Raw genomic sequence first — 19,908 nt, 5'->3', positions numbered from 1 at the left:
CTAGAACGAAAATCTATCTACTCTTTTAAGGACAGCCTTAACGCTGGTGGAACAAAAGTAATATAAAAAACATACATTTCCACAATTTATCTTTGATTCTTACTCGCGGATTTTCTTAAATAAACCTCTAGGTACAGAAAACATAATGTTAAAAACGTATTTTATTTAAAGGCGAGATTAACATTAGCTCTTGAGTGTGCTTATTTTTAAAAGAAAGACAGAGAGACTAAAGAGAAAAGATATTTTTAATATCCTAACATCACCTTTCCAAGGCATTGCTGAATGAAGTCCCTCTCTTTAAAAGTGCTATGGAGATCTATTAAAATGAAAGTAGAGCTTACAGAATTAAAATAATTCTTATGAATTTCTTGGACGTTCTCCAGCGACCGAGCATGTTCTGTCTTTCTGAGATTTTTTTGTTTTGTTTTAAGATTTTTTTCCTTCCAGTGTGGACTTCTGGTCAGAACCTCAGGAAAGAAAGAGTTTCGCTGCTTTCTGCTTATTTGCAGAATTCATCGAAATCTATTTCATGTTGGCTTTGCCATATTCCGCATTTTTTAGAGCCCAGTCTCTCGCGAACGCATTTGTTGGCACTTTTTCTGCTGGATTGTTGGTGTGTGGTTTATTTTTCTTTTTCTTTTTTCTTTTTTTTTTTTTTTTTTCCTTTTTAGAAGTTCATTGTTAACACTTTCCTAGAAATAGCTTTTCCGGCGGTAATAAAACGGCATTGTACAATCCAAAATCCTTGGGATCCCTGACGCCAGAGGTAGCCCTTGCAGGCAGAGCCGTATCCCGGAGGAAAATGCCCTGGTCTCTCGATGGACCTACACTTTCCTAGGGGGAAATGTTTAGCGAAGTTTTGGTGTTTGTTTTTCTTGGCATGAGAGGGCTCCTTGAGAGAGCCCGCACCAGCCCCGAGCCCATCAGGCTTCATACGAGGCTCTTCAACCCTCGCAATTACAGTGAGGCCGAAGTCAGAGAATGTGAACGGGTGATGGGAACCTGGGTGCGCTGTTAATTTTGGAAAATTATATCTATACAAAAGAACATGGAAATGCCGCTTTCTTCCTTTTTTTTTTGAACCACTGTGTAAATGTGATGATTCTGTGCGAGTCTGTAACCTCTTCTATTTTTCCTTTTTACCCTTTTCTCAGTTAAATTCCTCTAGATAGAAAAGATTGTGAGCTATTTCCAAATGTCTTTGGGCTTGTCCTTTACAAAGAACGAAAAGGGCATTTGCTTATTTTCTGATTAAAATATAAATGCGGCAGGAATCCGCCGAAAGACAAATATGCAGCACAAATACCGAGGCTGAAGGCGGAACTGGCCACCAATATACACGCTAAAATCTCATCACGCTCAGGCACCTTTGTGTGCACAAAAATATGGAAATTCAATAGGAGAAGGGCTCGGGTTTAGGGCGAAGCTGAGCGTACGGTCAGCGCTAGTGTGAGATCCTTACGCTCAGAATTAACACCTTTGAAGAAAAGATCAGCGTGCTATTTTATTTTATAGGATTTCATATTTAGGAAAAAGCATAAAGTCACCAGTATGTCGTGTCTGTCCCCTTACCTCGGTCAAAAAAATTCTAGAGAATCTGAGCCCAGACGCCGACTCTTTCTATGAAAATACGGCACAGAGAAATCTTTGCAACGTGACAGTTGCTTTATTAAAAGAAGAAAGATCACAATATCGTACCCAATTTTCTTTTTCTTAAATAAAACTATTCTTCAATGTCCCTGCGATTTAACAGCGTGGCATAAAATATACAGTCAGCGCGTTTAAAGACACCCTAAATAAAATGGTGAAATCAAGTAAATCAAAGGAAATTTACTAAAAGCTTCCGGGGTTCCAGCCTATTTTAAAAATAAGACATTTCTCGCAATACCTTTGTTACTGAAGGCATCTGCAAAATATCTGGCTTCTTCCGTACCCCTCTCCCATCCCCCTCACATAATGGGACACAAACACAGCAAATTGCAACTATGAGAATGCTCGGCACAGCCGAGACAAAAACATAATCATATCACCAGTAATAAGGTTCAGGGAGATAAGGCAGTGAAAATTAAGCCCTGCTGCCACGTCTGGTAACCTCCAGTTTTTAGCCCTGACATTTGCTAGAGGAGAAAACTGTAATGTCCACCTATGCTTTATTACAAACAGTAATTTACATCTGCATGGACCCATTGGTTGGGGCATTTTTTCACCCTCGTTCTAAAAAATATGGGGCTCTGAGAGCAAAACCTTTATATTAATGTAGATTGTATATCTCATTTATTGCACAATATTGATTTATTTATTAATGTTAATTACTTTATTCCATTTTAATATGATTTAAAACAATAGTGACATTAAATGCCCAGAGCCTAAGTCCCCAGTTCCCCAATGGCTCTCGCATGTTTATTCAACTTCTATTTACATCAAACTTAAACTTTCTACTGTTCATTTTCAATAAAAAATTGCTGCCCGTTTTTTAAATCCCTCATGATTTACCGTGAGCGAAGGGTCTTATGGAGCCGTGTGCCAGTCCTGAACGCAATATTTAAATTACTATAATCACAACAGTCATCTGAGTTTCCGTGTAGTGACATGCATGAAATTAATATTTTCAATTACAAAAAATCAAAGAGCCCTCATGTCTAATCAGGAGCCCAGAATTCAGCTCCTCCAGCAGCAGCAGCAGCAGCAGCAGCAGCAGCAACAGCAGCAGCAGCAGCAGCGAGGCCGGCGTGGAAAGCAGCTCAGCATTTGCTTATTGTTTTAACTTTACTGTTGGGCGAAACCCGCCGCAAACCTCTGGGCTGATACTTTCAGCCGGGATATTTCTGGGACCCCTTTTCTTACAGTGTAAATAAAGATTATGAAAGAACCATTTGATGGGCATAAAATTCCTGATTAGATTTAATAGTCAAGTCTTAAACTGCGTCAAGAAAAATAGTATTTTGTTTCTTTAAACTCTGTGGGTTGTCCAGGCTGTTGTTGAAGAGGAGGAAATTGCTAGAAGGCGAGGAGGGGGGGGACGCGGCGCTCGGAGGGAGCGTCGTGGGCTCCGCCGCGGCTTCTCCCCGGCGCAGGCGAGTCTTAGCCATGGCTCTGATCATGATCTTACGTGGCCACCGCGCCCGCCGCTCGGCTCAGCCCGCGGCGCCGGCCAAGCGTGCCCGGGGCGGGCAGGGGCTGCGCCAGGCGCAGGGGATGCTGCCGAAACAGCCTGCGAGCAGCGAATATTACGAAGGTAATATTTAAACTCTCCGGCAACCCAGGAGCTGGAGACCGCAGCTATAAAAGACACTGGCTCTTAACCTGACAATGATGTTGTATTTGAACAGCTGCGATAAGGTTTTAAAAGGTCTGTCTCATTGCCACCACCGCGAAATTTTAAATAGGGTTATTGTTTCCAGCGGTCTAAAGTGTACGGTAAAGTACAAAAACATCCAAATGCCAGGAAACAGAGGAAAATTCAAACCACGCTGGTGGAAAACGCATGTTTGTAAGTGTGCGAAAGACGCATTTAAATTTTTTAAAATTCTTTCACGTGCTGCTTGCTCTTGGGGATCTGAAAGGGTGTTTTGATGGTAGAAAGGCCCAAAATAAACAGGCGAACGAGTCCCAAACAAAAATTATCAACAAGTTCACTTTGTGTGGATGAGGGTCCTTGACAACATTAGTCCCAGATAAGAAATACCCCAGTTTGAAAAAAAAAAAAAAAAAAAAAGAAAAAAGAAAAGAAAAAAGAAAAAGGAAAGAGAAAGGAAAGTAAAACGATAAAGAGTAATAAACAGTTTCTACCGCCACTATTTAAAATGTAGTAGCTGCGGGTGCAAATACGGCTAAAGAGTGGGAGGAAAAACAATAAAACACGTTTAAAATGTTGGGACGGAAAACTCTGATCTGCCATGTAGACAGTTACTGTTGCCTTCTGTTGGTTGCTTTCTTTGCTGTTCGTCTGCTTTATGATACAGATGCATTCATCATTCTTATAAAAAAAGACAGAAAAAGTTGCTTAAAGAAGTTAAAGGAGTTGCAGTGAGGCTATGAGTTTCTGCATGCTTTTTTGACGAGCAACTCTACAGAAGGAGAAATTTCCTTTTTGATGCTTTTGGTTTGCAGGGCAAGAGAAAAACCCACTTTTTTTTTTCTTTTCCTTTTTTTTTTTTTCTTTTTCTTTTTCTTTTTTTTTTTTTTTTTTTCCCAGGCGGTCGGGAGAGAGCATTGTAAAATAATTTTAGGAATGTGGCTTCCCTATAAAATTCGAGTTATGACAAAAGTCCACCTTTTAATATTTGACGATTTGTGTTAAAACAAAAATTGACCTTCTCGGTTAGCAGCTAGGAAAAAAATCAATAGTATAATTTTCAATAATTCATAACGCGAACGCCATTATGCTAAATCTTAACTATTAATCTTATCCTTTACAAAGTCTCGATTGATTTGTTAATAAAATATCTTCCCGTGCGCGGCAACAGAGGGTATAACTCTTGAAAAAGCTTCAGAAGCAAGAAAATTACCGAGTAGCCCGAGAATGTAGATGAGGGTTTTATTGATCGCCCCTGATTCTCCTTAATACGCATTAATAAATCCCGCAACCTTTTGTCCCCGCACTTGTCAGCGGCGGGGCTTTTACAGGAGCCATGGCGGGCGGGCGCGGTTCCGCTCCGCGCCGGGGGTTCCGCGGCCGGCCGGGAGGCCGGGCGGGCGGGCGCGGAGGTTGCGCGGCCGGCGGCGCAGCGCGGGGGGGCGCGGTGCGGGCCGGTGCCGCAGCGCGGGGGCGCGGCGCGGTGCGGTGCCGGCGCGGCGGCGCAGGGGGCGCTGTTGACCGCGGCGGGGCGCGGCGGGGCGGCGCGGCGGGGCGCGTCAGCGGCGGGGCGGCGGCGCGCGGGGCGGCGGGCGCTGCCATTGGCCCGCCTGTCATGTGGTCGCGCGGAGGCATCCGCAATTACACGGGAATGTTTTCCTAGAGATGTCAGCCTACAAAGGACACAATCTCTCTTCCTCAAATTCCGCCCCAAAATGTCCTTTCCCAACAGCTCTCCTGCCGCTAATACTTTTTTAGTAGATTCTCTCATCAGTGCGTGCAGGAGTGACAGTTTCTACTCCAACAGCGCCAGCATGTATATGCCACCTAGCACAGACATTGGGACGTATGGGATGCAAACCTGTGGACTCCTTCCGTCTCTGGCTAAGAGAGAAGTTAATCACCAAAATATGGGTATGAATGTACATCCTTATATACCTCAAGTAGACACTTGGACAGACCCGAACAGATCTTGTCGAATAGAGCAACCTGTTACACAGCAGGTCCCCACTTGTTCCTTCACTACAAATATTAAAGAAGAAAGCAATTGCTGCATGTATTCCGATAAGAGATCCAAACTCATTTCTGCAGACGTCCCTTCCTACCAGAGGCTGGTGTCTGAATCATGCCCCATTGAGAACCCCGAGGTTCCTGTCCCAGGATATTTTAGACTGAGCCAGACCTACGCCACTGGGAAAACCCAAGAGTACAATAATAGCCCTGAAACGAGTTCAACTGTAATGTTACAGTTAAACCCTCGCGGCAGCTCCAAACCGCAGATATCTGCTCAACTTCAGCTGGAAAAGAAAATGAATGAAAACCCGAACAACCAAGACAGCACCGCTAAAGTCTCTCAAGTGGAAAGTCCCGAGCCCAAGTCCACGTTGCAAGAGGAGCGGAGCTGTCTGCCCGAAGGCTCCGTGTCCAGCCCAGAAGTCCAGGAGAAGGAGAGTAAAGGTCTGTATTACCGAGTTTAAGCCGTGCCGTGGTGTAACTCCAACACGCCAGCACCATAAAGCACGCTCGAATATACTAACGAGCATCACAGCCATCACATTTAATGCTAAGGAGTATCGGGCTGCAGGTGCTGTCTCTCTGAAGATTTTGGCAGGCAAAAATGCTACACAAAATGGTCCAAAGATTTTCCGTAGAGTTCTGCCTCTCCCGTGCACGCAGACAGCCTCTGTGATGCGGGGAATATAGCCGTGTGCTCCGTAATGCGCTGCAGCAGCCAAAAGCAGCCCCATACCTCTAAAAAAAGCGGGTCTGGAGGTTGTAAAATACGAGCAGCTCAACTTTTCTCTCGTAGTATTTCGCCTTTTTTTTTTTTTTTTCCACTGAGCCTTACTGCGGTTTGATTGCGTTTAAAGTTAATTACGATCCTCTTAAAATAGGTGAGGAATAGGTGCTACCAGACTGGGTAAAGTTGGAAAGAAATGCACAATGAAAGCAGCAGCCCGCTATCTGCCTGGTCCAAGGGTGGAATATTTCAATGTGGTGCTTTAGATAACCTTGGCTTGGTCTCCAAAAGTGCACCAGTATTTTGAAATGTTTTTGAAACCTGAAAGTGGTGGCACTCTGATTTTATTTTCCCTTTTGAAGTGCACTAACGCCTTTCTTTCGAACGGCGTGTATCGAAGAATCCCAAAACGAGAAATTTTCTGCTATCAAAATGTACTTTGCAACCTCTAGGTCAATTTTTACCCTCTGTGTGTATTGAGAATTTCTTTATCTCAATTATGTTTAGTAGTACAGGTCTAGCTTCGTGTGGGGGAGATTTCTTTCTGGTGGGGAAAAGAAAACCCAAAAGGAAAATGAAAAAAAAAATCCAAGACAGGGGGTCGTAATTTCTTGTATATCATTTTGCCTGGGAAATGTCTATATCTGTTTATAGGTGTGCTTGCGTGATTCAGCTGATGTGTGTGGGGATGCTGCTTCAGAATACAGTGCGAGACTATTTTGTAATTGGAATATTTCCGTGGCAATTGTCGTGGGAGCCCGAGTCGGCCATGGCGAGGCTAGACCCGTTAAGATGTGTCCATGGGGCGGACGGCAGGTTAAATATTGTTGAAATGTTAAACGCCGGCCGAAAACTTGAGAGACCCTTACTGGCAGGAGCAGGAGAGCGGGGTGGCCGCAGGGCAGGGTGCCGGGCTGGGGACAGGCGAGCCCAGCCTGGCAGCAGGTCCCCTGCCTGAGCCCACACCTCAGCCGGGCGCTGTTTAATGCCCACATCCACCATATCTGCCAGACGCTGCAGAGGAGGGGTCATGGCCAAGGGTACACTCTAACAGTCTGAGGTATTTTTGATTTTTTTTTTCTTCTTCTTTGATTTTGATAGAGGAAATCAAGTCTGATACTCCAACAAGCAATTGGTTAACTGCAAAGAGTGGCAGAAAGAAGAGGTGTCCTTATACTAAACACCAAACACTGGAATTAGAGAAAGAGTTCTTATTCAATATGTATCTCACTCGAGAGCGCCGTCTAGAGATCAGTAAGAGCGTAAACCTCACTGACAGGCAGGTCAAGATTTGGTTTCAAAACCGCAGAATGAAGCTCAAGAAGATGAGCAGGGAGAACCGAATCCGGGAACTGACCGCTAATCTGACCTTCTCTTAAACCCTAACCCCGGGGGGGGGCACCAGTGAGGAATGGGCACAGCACCACCACTTGATAAAGGCAGGAGAGACTCTGGCAAAACCCGGCATTTTCCAGTTTTGTTTTGTTTTGTTTTGTTTTCTGATAGAATGTGACTCTTCGTCCTTCTTTTAGCGCTGCAAGTGAATATGTATTACTATGATGAGTATATATAAAACCTAGCACGTGTAATTTATTTTTGTTCTCATCGTAATGCAGGGTAACTATTATTGAATATTATCATTTGGTCTTAACTTATTGGAACTGTCGAACATCCAAGCAATGTGACTTTTTCATGTTTTTACTAACAAAATGGTATTTATGTGGGGCTGTTACACGGGCCATAACATTTTGAGTACATTCAATACTTTCAGAAAAAGAGTGGGGGGAAACTGTGGGGGCGGGGGGAAAAAGAAGCACATTATAATGTAACTATCCTCTCAAATGAACTTAGAGATTGTCCTTCGTAAAATGGAATATTTCCTTCTTCTCCATTGTAGACATTTCCTTGTGGTGCATATGTGGAATAGTAGTCGTTCAGCAGCAAATTGTCCTTCTTGTGCATGTTCTGTTTGCATGTATAATGCAATAAACTCTGTAAACTACTGCGGTTCCTTTGGTTTTCTACAAATGTTTGAAGCACGGATACAGGTTGGTCTCCTGATCTCTCTCTATCAGCAGCTTTTTGGACTGGTGTACCTTTTTTACCATATTCTGGTATTTGTGTGTGTCTGCCTGGCATTCTTTCTTTCTTTTCCTCCATTTTTTCTCCCTTCCTTTCTTTTTTTTTTTTTTCTCTACGGGGTGGGGTGGAGACTGGGCCGGAAAATGATGTGTACCCAATTAATTTATAAGTGTGTCTGTAAACAACTGATTACTTGATAAAATGTCGTGTGATGTTCGCAGTCTGACAAACTGAATGCAAAAAAAACCCAAACAAACCAACAACAAAAACAAAACAAAACAAAAAAACCCCAAAAACAAAAACAAAAAACACAAACAAAAAAAAAAAAAGAAAAAAAAAAAGAAAAAGAGGACGGATAAAAAAAGTTGTAAAATATTATGACTTAAGTGGACATCCTCATCCAATCGACTCGTACAACTCGTAAATGGTAAGTGATAAAAATATCTTTCTACTACAAGCTGTCAGGAATATGTGTGTCATTTTATTTGATGTTCATATGTTGATTTAAAAAATATCACTCCCTGCGTGCTTACAATGTGCAGACTTTGATTTCGTGTCTTTGCTCACTAAAAATAAAAGAAGGAAAAACCAACAAAAAACCTCCATAATGATTGCAAAGCTGGGCATAAGTAAATGTTAAGGAGCTCGGTTTTCGGTCGGCTCAACAGCTTTCAGAAGACCGTGGATGGAAAAAATATTCCCTCAAAACCTTCCCAGCATCTGGCGAGGTTGGCTTTTTTTGAGCAGAAACCCTTCCAGGCGTGCTTACAAAAGTACACCAGCCTCTTCAGACCCACTTTTGTCACCGTTTCTGTTTGCTCAGAGATCGTTTTATTTCGCGCAATTCCATTTTAGTAGCACACATCCAGCTAATGACGTTCACGACTCTTAACCCTTTCTGTACATAGCTGAAAAATAGTATTAGCAGGGCTCTGCGCTGGAAGCTGAGGAAGGGTACGTGTGCTGAGAGCGGGCGAACGCCCGTGCGAGCACATATACTCAGTAGAACTGCAAATAGCTTGCAAATGAACATGACTTCAAATTGAAGTGCAAATACTTGGGCATACTTTCACCTTCAAACGGGTACTGCAAAAGTAGCGGCTACTGCTGGCGCTGGGAAACCAGCTTGCTCACAATCAACGCCCATTTCTCCCCTAAGCTCTTTCTAAATCAAGAAATTAAACTCAAGATAGTGCCAATATTGTGCGACTTGGTGACAGATACTGCTCATAATGCTGTTGGTGGCATTCTGTTTGCTCTTTCGTCGCTGATACTTAATTTAATCCAGTACTTCCTCATGTGCACATTTACTCAGAGGGAAGAGGCTAAATATTCCTCCAACCAAGGCATCATCATTTTGGAGCTGCGAGAGCCGCAAGCACCTAGGTACTTCGTGCTTCTTCCTTTTTCGAAAACAAACATCAAAACGATGCTTTAAAAAAATCTCCCCCAATAACCCCAAACCAACAAAACAACCCCTTAAATATTGCATACATTCGCACGGCCTTTTCTTTTCCTTTAAAGGCACTCGCTACACCACCAAAGAAGTTTCGGCAGTGAGAAGTAAATAGCTGGCTCCATATCAAGAGTTAAACGTATGTAAAAATGAGGCTCACTCTAATCTGCCTGCTTTACCAATTTATATCTGTTTGAAGCGAGAGGCAATTCTTTGCCATATCACAAACCCTGCTTCTAGAAAACAATGTAATAGAAATTATAAAATGGCAGAAAAAAATGCTAAAGCCAAATGACACACACAAAAAAAAAAAAGAGTAAAGGAAAAGGAAAAAAATTAAAAAGAAAAAAAAAGGGGAAAAAAGGAAGAAAACAACCTAGGAGAGCAATAAATCATTAAATAAACAGGAATTTCAGTCCCTTCCTCATAACGGCCCGCGAGTAGGAAGTGTTTTCCCAGCGCTGCTGTCCGTGCCCCCGGCGGGCTGTGCTGCGGGCTCGCCACTAACTCTCTGCGTTTCCTCCAGATCCCGACACAGCCACCGTCCCTCGCCCGGGGAAGCAGGCGTGGGCAGAAGACCATGGGTAATCCACTTTTCAGTACTAACGGGGCGTCCTTTCGCTCGGGGAAGAAAAACTAGGCCGGGAGGGAAGGGTGGGGAGGGAAGGCATGCAAAAGAAAGCGAGGGGGGCAAAAAAACCCTCACGTAGGCATTGAACGTGGCTCCCCCTGAACTAGGGGCGGAGGAGACAGCTCTGCCGGCGAGCTGGGGTCAGCGACAGCCCCGCGCCTCCGCGGCCCGGAGCCCGCCCGCCCGTGCGGCCCTGCCCGCGGCCGCGCTGGCAGCTGCGGGGCCGGGCCGCCTCCTGCGCGCTGTCTTTGCCCGCGTCCCTCCCGGGCAGCACTGGACACCTTAAAGGGGGGCTGTGTTAAGGCTGTGTAGCCCCAAAGTTCCGCAGATAGAGGAGCATGTGTTCAGCCACACGTCAGTCGTGCTCGGAGACAGAGGCTTTGCTGTTTCCATCCGTCCATTTTATTAGGGACACATTAATCTATAATCAAATACACCTCATAAAATTTTTATTGAAAGGCATAAAATCATTACAGAGGTCTTCCACCTGTTTTAAAACAACACAATGGGCATCTCTTTTTAAAAGTGTATCCTTTCCAGGGAAACTTTCTGTCCGGGGGTGGGGGGAGCGGATAATAATACCCGCACATGCTCTGAAATATGGAAGTACCGCAATGTGCTTTTACTGTAACATTTTCCTGTTTTATGAGAAGTCGTTACAGTCCCAGCTTGCGATGGTTTGTTTTTACAGGCAAGAATCCCCCTTTCCCAGCGGGTTCCCTCAGCAGCTTGGAGTGTGATTAGCAAGCCAAGGCTGTTGGATTTATTTAAACACCCTGCCTCTCATTGATTAAGAAATGAATGGCAGAAATCGCTCAACGAAGGTGAAGAAATAGTCCGCACCCGCCGCGGCCGTGGGCAGCCAGCGCGGCCACGCCCGCCGCGCCCGGGCCGGCAGGACAGACAGGCGGACAGACAGGCGGGCAAGTCGGGCAGGCAGGCAGGCAGGCAGGCAGGAGAGCGGGGAGGGCCGGGCAGGACGGGCAGGCAGGAGGGCAGCGCGGGCGGGCAGGGGGCACGCCGGGCGGGCAGGGCAGGACAGGGCAGGGCAGGGCAGGGCAGGGCAGGGCGGGTGGCCCCGCGCGGTGCGGGGGCGCGGGCGGTGCGGAGCGCTGTGCGGGGCCGCTGTTGATGATGATTTTTTTTTTAATCACAGCAGCCCCAGTTTAGCGGATTGATTTACTCGCAGTATTGGTAAATATGATCACGTGGGCTCCACAACCAATGGTTGAGGGTTGCAGTCTGCAAAATACTACGATTGTTCTCCGGGAGGGTATCATATACAGTTAACAGTGTAACCTTTTATATGACTAAGAGGGGAGCCTAAAATGTCGTCTAGTGGCACCATAAGTAACTATTATGTCGATTCTCTCATAGGCCATGAAAGCGAAGAAGTTTATGGGAGTAGATTCGTCCAGGGAGGTCACAGTGCGACCTCCAGGCCATCAGGTGTTGCAGAGAGTTCAGATTTTTCCTCTTGTAGCTTTGCACCAAAATCCACCGTGTTTTCCACCTCCTGGTCCACTGTTCACCATCAGCCGTCTGCGGCAATGACCGGGATCTACCACCCCTACATGCACCAGCCCCACTTAGGGGCAGCCGACGCTGGCCGCTACGTGCGCTCCTGGATCGAGCCCTTCCCGGGCTTCCCGGGCGGCGGCGGCGGCGGCGGCGGCGGCGGCAGCGGCAGCGGAGGCAGCAGCAGCGGCGGCTCCGCGTCCAGCTCCGGTTCCTCCAACGGGCGCCACTATGGGATAAAGCCGGAGACGGGAGCAGCCACCTCCTCGTCTTCCTCCTCCTCTTCCTCCTCCTCCAAAAGGACTGAATGCTCCTCGTCTCGGGAGTCCCAGGGGATCGGTGTGCCCGAGTACACGTGCAGCTCCTTCCTCCAGGAGTCCCGGGAGAAAGCGCCTGCCGGCAGCTCCAAGGACCCCGCCGCCTGCAGCCACAACCCCAGCCCGAGCAGCGATCTGAAAGAGGAGAAGCAGCAGCAACTTGACCCGAGTAAGTAAAAAAAAACCAAAAAAACCTCAAAAAAACCCAAAAAAGGAAGAAAGAAAGACAAGAAAAAGAAAATAAAAGAAAAAGACAATCGAAACAAAATGGGGAGTTGGGGAAATAGAGAGGAATAGCGGCAGAGAGAGAGAGAGGGAGAAAAAGAAAGAAAGAAAAAGGAGAGGAGGAGAGAAGGAAGGAAGGAAAGTAAGAAAGGAAGCAAGCAAGGAAGGAAGGAAGGAAGAAAGAAAGCGAGAGAGAGAGAAAGAAAGAAAGAAATTGCCCCTTTGATTTATTGCCGAAACCTGTAAGGCTCGAATGTGCAAAACTGATAGTTTTACTAACCTATAAAAACGTCTAGACGCCTACCCCAGCGCAAGCAGCAACAAGCACCCATAAAAGACTCCACATAACCACCTACCATCAAGACATCATTTGTACAGTAAACAGACTGGGGCATTAAGGCTTTTATGATAATTCCTCCAAAGTTGTGAAAACAGTCCATCCTTCGTTAAATTAATTTAACGACCTTTCTCTCCCCCCCCTTCCCCGTTCCCTATATACTTCCCTTCTTCCAGATAACCCTGCAGCAAACTGGATCCACGCTCGTTCAACGAGGAAAAAGCGTTGTCCCTACACAAAGTATCAAACTCTGGAACTGGAAAAGGAATTTCTGTTTAACATGTACCTCACCCGAGACCGCCGTTACGAAGTAGCTAGGATTTTAAACCTCACAGAGAGACAGGTCAAAATCTGGTTTCAGAACAGAAGAATGAAAATGAAAAAGATGAACAAGGAGAAAGGCAATAAAGGAGACTAACGCTGGGGTGGAAACGTAGTTGGAGACTATTGATTTAGTTCTGAGTTTGGATTTTTATCGGGGGAGTGTGGGGTTTTGGTTGTTGAGGTTTTTTTCTTTTTTTGGTTTTGGGTTGTGGCTGCTTGTTTTTGTTTGGTTGTGTGGGGGTTTTGGGGGGTTTGGTTGTGGTTTGGTTTGTCCTTTTTTTTTTTTTTTTTTTTGTTAGTTTGGTTTTATTCTTTCTCTGCACCCTTAGCCCCCCCATAAGTTCCTCCTCCTCCTGCGCCACTCCACCCCAGGGATTTTAAATCAATCGCGCTTTTTTTTTTTCTTTTCTCTTTTTTCCTTTTTTTTTTTTTTTTTTTTTCCTTGGTAGAAGTGAAACGTGGTCTGTGTCAGGTATTTCCGGAAATTTTGTCTTGCTCGACAACGTGTTTTTCAGTCTCTTGATACTCCCCTCCTCCTTCCCAGACCATTTAGATGACAATATTGTGAGTGCACGTTAGCTTTGGGAACTCTATCTGATGTTAAATGTTTGACATGTTTCTTAAAAGTGATGTAGACTAGATAGTTATTTTGCCAAAATAAAGGTAAGGAAATTAATTATAATTACGGTAATAAAATACATATTAAATTACAGCCGCTTAAATCAATGGGGGTTGCTGTGCTGTCCACGACCTACTAAGAGGAAATCTTTCCCCAAACTTCTGCTTTCTAGGTCTGAATCCTTCGCAATAGATGCCACAGAGAGGCCACGAGCTGCTTCCCCCCCCCTTTAGTGCACTGTTAGGAGCTGTCTCACCCTCGGAGCCGCTCGCCATAGGCCTAGCCCTGCCGGTGCCCCGGCAGCTGCCGTCCCTGCCCGCCGTGCTGTTGTATTCATTAACCGCTCCGTGTCTCCAGCCACGGACCTGTTGTAATTGTTGTCACTTATTACACAATAAAGTCTGCCGTGACCGAACGACAGCGCTGCGGTGAGAGCAGAAATCTGTGCGCCCCTCGCGATGCGCCCCGCGCCGCCCGCCCTGCCGCGCAGCCCCGCGCAGCCCCCGCGGGCCGGGCCGGCGGCAAAGGCCGGGCCGGCGGCAAAGGCCGGCCGAGCTGCCGGCCAGCAGCACCTCCGGCACCTTCCCCGGCCCCCTGAGCCGCAGCTGCTGCCGCAGGTCAGCGCCGAGGGGCCGGGTGGGCGCGCCCGCCGCGCCGTGCGCGGGCCTCAGGTACCAGCGCTCCTACAAACAGCAGCGATCCCTCGGGCTCGGTCAGGAAATGCTTCCACACCAGTCCGCAGGAGCCAAGGAAACACAATGATGCCTATTCGGTTAAACATGGGTTTTATTCCTGGGGTTTTTTTCCTACTGGGTCGCTTCTAACCTCTGCTTTCTTTAAGTGGGAGGCTGGAAGCTCTGGAGGGCACACGGCTGCTGCCAAACGCTCGGCTTTGTTGGCGAGAGCTCATTTAGCGACGCGCCTCATGCCTTCTGCATTTATAAACACACATGACTTTATCAAGATAATTGAGATGAAGTTCATTGTAAAAAATGCTTTGTTTAAAGAGCAACCATTAAAATGAAGGACCCGTAAATATTTACGAGCAGTTCGGTTAATTCAAGATTAAGGGGAGAGCTGAGAGACCTGGTGTTTAATGTTTTTTACCTCTGTGAATAAAAAAAAAAAAAAAAAAAAAAAAAAAGAGCAAGCAAAAGCATGCACCGCCAGGAAAAGGTGTTGCATTGCTTCCCATCCATTGTCGAGAAGATACCTATAATTCTTTTAAAACAGGAAGAACCGTGGTATAATAAAACCATTGAGATGGCTAGACGTCTGGACCTAATGAGTTTACGATATGCTATGGCACTTTTCTTTGAAAGCACCTTATTTTGATGTTTGTGTTTGTTAGGGGGGAAAAAAGGCAAAAAAATGCAGACAAACTAGGTCTTAAAACCTTGGACTATAAATTTCAGTATGTCAGCATTGGGCCAAGGCAACAGACTCAAAAAGGACCTGAAGGTCATGAAACAGAGATTTTACGAAGTCCACTTATTTGTTGAAATGTATTTTATTGGATATTTTGTTGCAATGAATCCTATGATGCCAGCCTCAATATTTTCGCAAATACCCATGGCGGGGGGGTAGGGGGGTGGGGTGTGTGTGATCTGTAACAACGCATAAACAATATCCTTGTACATAAACTGCATTGTGTTGATCCCAGCAGAGGCTCTGTTAAGAAATTTTCACCAAGCCCACACCATCTTTTAATATTTTATATCAAGCAGATTGACACATTTAACCTCGTATATTTTTTTTCTTTTGTTTACCTGCGTGCATTTATTTCAAAATGGCAGAAAGAAAACCAAACATCTCGATCGATGAAACGTTGTTCATCTATGGAAATTACTTTTAGTGTCAAACAGAATAATTTAATTCCTACCCGTTGGTTGTGTTAATATATGTTTTCACATATGCACAGTCTCGTGCACACGCATTATACCGAATAATTCACAGGCATGTGTGATGAAGGAGGGGGTGAACAAAGATTCATCTTTACTTTTGTTTACATAAATCAATCCATAAATACATAAAAGCGCGGGCAAACAAAATAACATCTTCAATACAAAAACGTATAACTCTGAAACTACCACACATGGAGATTTCATGCTGTAATATGTGGGGAAACATGATCGAAAACGCGATAGCAGTCGTCTTCAAAGCTCAGGCCTCTTTCCTGGCTGCCATGTGTAAACGAGGCGCATTCTTTGTATGCAGTTAATTATAGCTCTGGCAAAAAAATAAAAGAGGGTCACCGAAACGTGCTAAGAGAAAATGGCACTGTAAACTTGGGGGGGGTTGGGGGGGGGGGGGGAGGGAGGGAAAAAACAATCGGAGAAAAGGAAGAAAAAGGAAGAAAAAAGAAGGAACCCAAGCCCAAACCAGGAAGCAAAGGAAGAGTCGGTCGCACTGGCCCCGCGGTGCTCCGCAGTTCGCGTTCCTGGCGAGCGGCGGGGCCGGGGGCCGCGGGCAGCGCGGGCAGCGCGGAGCGGGGGCGCCGCCTGCCTCTGCCGCAGCGCACCGCCAGAGGGCGCCCGCGCTCCACCCTTGCGCGGCCGCCGCGCCCGCTCTGCGCGCCCGCGGCCCGGGCACCGCGGCTCGGCCTCGGCACCGCAGCCCCGCGGGCACGGACGGGCTGCCCGCGGAACCAACGCACGGGAGGAGGGGCGAGGGTGTCTGGCGCGGATGCGGGAAGCAGCCACTGCCCCTCTGTGCCCGCGCGCAGGATGAGGCAGTGTCTCTATGCTGCCGCTCAGCCCCTGCCAGGCCCGGCCTCCTGCCTTCCTGTGCTCTCTGGCGAAGGGCTTTAGCTGCTGTCTGTTCGTGTGCGTGTGCGTGTGCCCGGGCCTTTCCCGCCTTTCCCGCCTTTCCTTGGGCTGCACGGGGGTCCCTAAGCCTCCCCGAGTTCCTAAAGGCTGGGGCCCGGGCCGCCTTTAGGGGTCCCTGCCCGGGCAAGGCTGTCCTTGCGGGCACAGGGCCCGTCGGGGTGCTCACATGCGGGGCAGCCGGGCTGGTCAGCGAGACAAAGCGAGTTAATCGGCCTGGAGGCGGGGGGGTAGTGGAAGAACGGGGTGTGATGGGGAAGGAGCCTGAGATGCCTTTTATGTAACCACAAGGATTTTTTTCTCAGTTCGCATCAGACGGTCACACGTGGCTCTGGCTGGGCCTGTATTATATTTCACCTACATTTTTCGTCTCTCTCCAAAATAGGGCGGACTCGAACTCCTGAGCGTTTCTCTCCAAAAATCTGATTCCCACTGCAGGACGAAGCGGAAAACAGAGGACTGGAGACGACGCTTCTTGGGGCACGGGGGCCGGCGGGGGTGGCCGGCCCGGGCGGGGGCAGCGCCGAGCCTGCTGGGCAGCGCTTTTCTTCCTTCCTTCCTCCCGGAGAACAGGGCTCGTTTATTTCGAACCGAGTCCCCGAGCGGTGCTAACCGTTCACCCACACATTTTTATTTTTTCGCCCCCCTCCCTCTCTTTGCCTCGGTAATGACGTCCACCAAGGGTGAAATGATGGAAAGTATATTCATAGGCATGATTTCCATTAAGTATCAATTAACCTGGAGCCTCAGCCATGCGTGCAAGGCGTCAAGGGTAAATGTGCATCTCATTTCCCAGCGATCTGCTCGCCTGGAAGGAAATGACCCGGAGGGCCCGTTGGCAAGGGGGCCCTGCCGCTGCACGGTACCGCCCTGCGGGCACCCCACTGCCTTCGCCTGCACCCCGGAGCCCCTGCGGTGGGCATCGGCTCTCTCTGAGGGGCTCTGACCTCGCCGGCCGGCGGTGCAGGCCGCGCTCGGGGCAGTACAGCCCCGGTGAGCCGGGCGGCGTAGCCCCGGGCAGCGCGCCCGCGGTTATCGCGCGGGATCTGCGCGGCCGCCTCGCCCCTGCGCGGAGGGGGTTTCAGCGGCTCCTAGCGAGCGCACACCGGAGGGGGGAGCGGGGGTGCCGCGGCCGGGGTGGATCCGGGCAGGGCTGGGCCGAGTTTTTTTCTTGCCCGAGGAGCGGCACATGTAAACTGAAGCCAAAAGTCCCCCCTGAGCTCATGAGCGTGTGTGTGTGTGTGTGTGTGTGTGCGTGCGCGGGCTGCTGTGTGCCTAATAGGAAATAGTAAAAGCAGTGAGGCAGGTCATTTTGGGAGCGATTATAATCCAGTCCTGGTCACCACATACACGGAGAGCAGGAGCGGGGAACGCACGGGCCAGCGGCGGCGGCGGCGGCATGAGCGCGGCGTAGAGGCACCGGCAGCGGCGGCGGCGGCGGCGGCGGCGTGAGCAGCGCCCCGTGCCCCCGCCCGCCGCTGCCCCCTCCCCGATGAGCTCCTACTTTGTCAACCCGCTCTACTCCAAGTACAAGGTGGCGGCGGCCGCGGCGGCGGCGGCGGCGGGGGAAGCCATCAATTCCCCGTACTACGACTGTCACTTCGCACCCGAGGTGAGCGGCCGACACGCCGCCGCCGCCGCCGCCGCCGCCGCCGCTCTGCTCTACGGGAACGGCGCGGCCGCCGCGGGCTTCCCGCACCCCGCGCCCGGCGGGGCGGGGGGCGGCGGCGGCGCGGCCCCGGACTTTTACCACCCGGCCGGGGGGAGCCCCACGGCCGCCTACCAGCCGCCTCCTCCTCCCCCCGCCGCGCCTCCGCCTCCTGCCCCCTGCAGCGGGGTTACCTGTCACGGGGAGCCCGCTAAATTTTACGGATACGATAACTTACAGAGACAGCAGATTTTTACGACACAGCAAGAGGCCGAGCTGGTACAATATCCTGACTGTAAATCGTCCAGTGCTAATATTGGCGAGGAACCAGACCACTTAAATCAGAGCTCGTCTCCTGCTCAAATGTTTCCCTGGATGAGACCACAAGGTTGGACGCAGTCAAAAATTTGCTTCCATCTCACGTCTGAGTTTGAAACTTTCTTTTCCTCCTCCTGCTTCTTTCTCGCTGACTCTCGCTCCCTGCCTCTGTCTCCCTCACTCCCTACCTCTCTCACCGCGATTCCTATCACCGCGGTGGCTTGCGATAATAAAGAGATGCAGTGAGCAAGCAGAAACCTCTGCAGCAGGCAGCTACCGACCCAAGAGTAGCCTTTGAGACGCCTGTCGGACGCTGAGGCGCAGCTGACGCGCTCGCCTGTCTCCCGTGGCCGCTGCCTGAGCGGGAAGGGTGCGGGGTCGGGAAGGGGGTGGTGTGCAAGATGATAAAGTGACCCCGCAGCATCCTATGCAGAAGGACAGCTGAGGCGCTTCGTGCATTTACTGTCGCTGTGTTCCTCTCACTCAAGTGCAAAGCTCTAGACTCCTCTGTGCCCTCCGCTTTCTCTCCCTGCCGTTCTGTGGGGCTTTTCTCGAGGGATTCCGGGGGCACCGGAGTCCTCTCTGCCTGCCTGCGCCTTGTCTTGAACGGCCACAACAACCTCCAAATCCCTGTGTTTTTGTTTTAAACAGCAGCGCCGGGTAGGAGGAGAGGAAGACAAACATACAGTCGATTCCAGACTCTAGAGCTGGAAAAGGAGTTCCTATTTAACCCCTATCTGACCAGGAAGAGAAGGATCGAGGTGTCCCACGCACTAGGACTCACCGAGAGGCAGGTAAAGATCTGGTTTCAGAACAGGAGGATGAAATGGAAAAAAGAGAACAACAAGGACAAATTCCCCGCTTCCAGACAGGAGGGAAAGGAAGGGGAGGCCAAAAAGGAAGCACATGATCTGGAAGAAGACAGAGCTGAAGGCCAGACGAATTAATTTTTGCCCCAAATGTCTTTGTGAAAGTCAATCAAAAATAAGCAGGGCTAAAGCCCGACATCTCGGCTCATCCACACCACTACGTGATCTTGTCGTGGGACGACTGACCCCATGTCCCTCCGTTTGACATTTCCCTGCTTCGGGTGCTTCACTTGTTTGTGCTTTTATTTTGTTTATTAGTGTATCCAGAACAATCTCTAGATTTAACATTTCCTCTACTTATTTTTTCGAATTTGATACAGAGTTTCTAGCAATAAATTTCTAATGATATACATATATATATATATATATATATATATATTTGCAATCTTAAAAGACGGTGATTGTGGGAAAAGACATAAACTTCCTAATAATAAATATTAATAAGTAAAACATTTAACAATGCTTTATTAATCAAGACAAGTGCACTTGTACTATTTTAATTCTTGTTTTTATCTTATGTTGAATAAATTAAATTAATAATCTGGAAGAAAATATCATAGGAATATATTTAACCTTCTTCTATTATATTTGATTAAAATAAACTGAATTTATTCAATTATAAAATGTATTGGCCTCTCTATATTCCTTTTGTAATCTACTCCTCAAGGAACCTTCTGAGTCTCCCCCATCTCTCCTCCGATGCT

General features: G+C 48.1%; 3 protein-coding genes across 5 annotated transcripts; all 3 read left to right on the top strand.

The window, feature by feature from the left end:
- Positions 1 to 5,010: 5,010 nt before the first annotated feature.
- HOXD10 (homeobox D10) lies at positions 5,011 to 7,414 on the top strand. The gene is made up of 2 exons (XM_036386983.1): positions 5,011 to 5,752; positions 7,137 to 7,414. Exons 1-2 carry the CDS (start codon positions 5,011 to 5,013, stop codon positions 7,412 to 7,414), a joined length of 1,020 nt encoding a protein of 339 aa, XP_036242876.1.
- A 4,118-nt stretch (positions 7,415 to 11,532) lies between these two features.
- On the top strand, positions 11,533 to 13,019 carry HOXD9 (homeobox D9). The gene is made up of 2 exons (XM_036386949.1): positions 11,533 to 12,208; positions 12,778 to 13,019. Exons 1-2 carry the CDS (start codon positions 11,533 to 11,535, stop codon positions 13,017 to 13,019), a joined length of 918 nt encoding a protein of 305 aa, XP_036242842.1.
- A 4,842-nt stretch (positions 13,020 to 17,861) lies between these two features.
- On the top strand, positions 17,862 to 19,282 carry HOXD8 (homeobox D8). Of its 3 annotated transcripts, XM_036386893.1 has the most exons (3): positions 17,862 to 17,981; positions 18,258 to 18,405; positions 18,987 to 19,282. In XM_036386893.1, the coding sequence occupies exons 1-3, from the start codon at positions 17,862 to 17,864 to the stop codon at positions 19,280 to 19,282; spliced, it is 564 nt and encodes a 187-aa protein (XP_036242786.1). The 3 variants fall into 3 exon arrangements, with proteins under 3 accessions (XP_036242786.1, XP_036242785.1, XP_036242784.1); XM_036386892.1 differs by having other exon boundaries at positions 17,862 to 18,405; positions 18,990 to 19,282; XM_036386891.1 differs by having other exon boundaries at positions 17,862 to 18,405.
- The last annotated feature ends 626 nt before the right edge of the window (positions 19,283 to 19,908 follow it).

This window comes from Molothrus ater, chromosome 7 (assembly GCF_012460135.2).
Source record: "Molothrus ater isolate BHLD 08-10-18 breed brown headed cowbird chromosome 7, BPBGC_Mater_1.1, whole genome shotgun sequence".
Classification (NCBI taxonomy): domain Eukaryota; kingdom Metazoa; phylum Chordata; class Aves; order Passeriformes; family Icteridae; genus Molothrus; species Molothrus ater.
This window is presented reverse-complemented; position numbering and strand designations above follow the sequence as displayed.